The sequence below is a fragment of the Etheostoma spectabile genome, chromosome 13 (assembly GCF_008692095.1).
Source record: "Etheostoma spectabile isolate EspeVRDwgs_2016 chromosome 13, UIUC_Espe_1.0, whole genome shotgun sequence".
Lineage (NCBI taxonomy): Eukaryota > Metazoa > Chordata > Actinopteri > Perciformes > Percidae > Etheostoma > Etheostoma spectabile.
In genome coordinates, this window is record NC_045745.1 from 7,569,582 (window position 1) to 7,572,255 (window position 2,674).

At 40.7% G+C, this 2,674-nt stretch overlaps 1 protein-coding gene and 1 long non-coding RNA gene across 3 annotated transcripts in view; one reads left to right on the forward strand and one right to left on the reverse strand.

The window, feature by feature from the left end:
* The window catches only part of LOC116701085 (uncharacterized), a 20,266-nt gene that overhangs the window by 14,819 nt on the left and 2,773 nt on the right, over window positions 1-2,674 (forward strand). The gene's annotated exons all lie outside the window — the stretch shown is intronic.
* Window positions 1-2,674, reverse strand: part of dscama (Down syndrome cell adhesion molecule a) — a 125,062-nt gene that overhangs the window by 8,940 nt on the left and 113,448 nt on the right. For both annotated transcript variants that reach the window (XM_032534582.1, XM_032534584.1), the window contains exons 24-25: window positions 1,646-1,744; window positions 1,354-1,542 (exon numbers count right to left, since the gene is read on the reverse strand). In XM_032534582.1, coding sequence (XP_032390473.1) covers window positions 1,354-1,542; window positions 1,646-1,744 — 288 coding nt within the window. The remainder of the gene's footprint in view (window positions 1-1,353; window positions 1,543-1,645; window positions 1,745-2,674) is intronic.

The window sequence follows — 2,674 nt, forward strand, 5'->3', positions numbered from 1 at the left end:
GATCCGTACTCGGACTGGGCGGGGCCTAACCCGGAAGTGGTCAGACAGTAAAAAAAACAAAATCTCCGATGGCAGAGACGCAACGGGAGTTGCATTTAAAACAAGCAGCATGTCTGAACCCCACGTTCCCCAGAAATCTACTGGTTACTATGTAAGGACTACAAACCCCACGTTCACCAGAAATCTACTGGTTACTATGTAAGGACTACAAACCGAAGTTAAAAACAAACCTGAAGCTGAAGAAGCCCTAAACGTAACGGAACAGATCGCAGACCCGATTGACTGACGAAAGGGAGGAGAGAGAGAGAGAGAGAGAGAGAGAGAGAGAGAGAGAGAGAGAGAGCAAAGAGAGAGAGAGAGAGAGAGAGAGATAGAGAAAGAGAGAGCAAGAGAGAGAGAGAGAGAGAGAGAGAGAGAGGCCGAGGGAGCGCTTTTCCATGTTCTGTGTGTGTGATTGATCCGAGCGGGTTTTTTAGGCCTGGGGGGGGGGCGCTGTGATTATCACAGAACGCTGCGCGGCCAGTTGAGGAGTTTTATTCAATCCGAGCTCATATATTGACTCATATTACTCGGATAATACTTGTACTCGGCAAAAGTGATACTCGTTTCAGCCGGATACTCGGATCACCCCTACTAATAACAATTATTTTCATTTTCAATAAATCTGTTGATTATTTGCTAAATTAGTCATTTGGTCAAAATAAATAAAATGTCAAATGTCAAAACAATTGTCCATCTCAGTTGAAGATGAAGTCTATAAATATTTTTTTTTGTCTCAACAACAATCCAAAACCCCTTTGAGTATCATATAAAAAGAAGAAGAAAACATTTTGCATCTGGACTGAAAACTGGCATTTTCCTTTCCAAATGACTTTAAAAATGAATTTAATATCAATGTAGTTGCCTAATAATCTCATGATGATTAATTTCATTAATCATTTCAACATGTTACCTCAACAAGTATCTTTACATATTGCATTTCCAGTTCACTTAATAATCAATTACATTATTAGCAAAGAAGATAGCAATATGTGTCTAAATAAATTACTTTTATTTTATATAATTCATATTCATAACCTAATTCTCACAGCAGGCATTGTTCTTGCCATTTAGAAGGATGTTTTATCATGTTTTAAACAATGACTATACTATGCTGTATTGCTAACATGACTAAAGGCTTACTAAAGCAAAAAATCTAAATCAATTGCATTGTCAAATGTTGAAGTTTGCATCTATTAGATATATAAATCCTCCACTTGTAAGGATAATAAAATATTGTGATGGGCAATGACTTTAGTTAAAAATCACCTCTAATATTACATTCCTGTGAAAATTCAATTTGTTTGTCTGTACCTTTCCCATGGGTCTTTGCTTCAATGATCTCACTGATGCGTCCTGGCCCCACTGCATTCTGGGCTGTGAGTGTGAACTTGTACCAGGTTCCACACTTGAGGTTCTCCAGCCGATAGGAGCGCTCGCTGGGACTGATGGGAAAGTTACCCCACTGCTCGCTGTTATCCTCGGAGTACTGCAGAATGTAGCCTGGAAAAGAAAATGCGGTGAAATGAATGTTAAGAAAGAGGAAAAACAAAACCAAACTAAACAACAACATTGAAAAAGAAAAGCGGGGTTTTGTCCATCTGACCTCTTATGGAGCTGCCTCCGTTATCTCCAGGGATCCAGGAGAGGGTTATGGAGGTGGTGGTAGTCTTGGTCACTGTGAGGCGAGGTTGGTCAGGTGGAACTGTAGGAAAGGCCCAGAAATTAGTGACTGTAAGGGCGAGTCTTAGAAGAAGAAAAAAAATGTGTAAAACTAAAATGTTCCCTTGCATCCCACAAAGAGTGTGTAAATGCATTAACAGCAATCCACAGGTGCAGCAGGCTCATTACATAACCTGGGTGTAGGTGTTATCCATTCTGATGGGCACTAGTTTTTAAAGTAATCTTGGAGACTCATTAAAATAAATAAAAAGTCTGTCAAGTCACTTTCTGTCGCCAAATGAGGTAACACAACGGTGTGTTTATGTTGTTATGTTTATGTACGTTGTATTATATGTACCTATGGTCCACTGATGAAAGCCCCTGTAATTACAGAATTAGAACTGGGTGTCTGTGGCGACATTCTCGAGAAAAATCACAAGGCGCAAAAAATGGTTACTTTGTTCGAACAAAGAAAGAAAAGAGGATTATTACAGACATGGAAACTTCAAAAGTTCAACTGCCAACTGACTGACGTTACAGAAGTGACACTGTCCCGATCCCTGGGGAGTGAGATCTAAAAATACATCTGCCATTATAGCTTATCGCCAGGGGTGCCGCCAAAAAAGCCCCCAACAAGACAGAGATCTCGGAGAGCATGTGCACATTTCACCATATGTTTTGGGAATGTCCCCCGTTGCACAGTGCTGGCAAAATGTTGCCTCAGAATTGACCACATTTGTCTGTGGGACAGTTTCCGTGACAACACCAGTTCCGCTGCTGAATGACACTTCTTCAATCCAGATTTCTAAATGTCAGAAAAGGATAGTTCTTGCTGGACTAACAGCTGCAGAGAAAATGGTGGCGCTGCGCTGGAAGCCACCACACACTTTAACCATTAAGCAGTGGCTTCTGACTTTTGAAGCTGTGGTGGAGAGGAGGTCACTGAACAAACTGTTATCTATGAGATAACCCT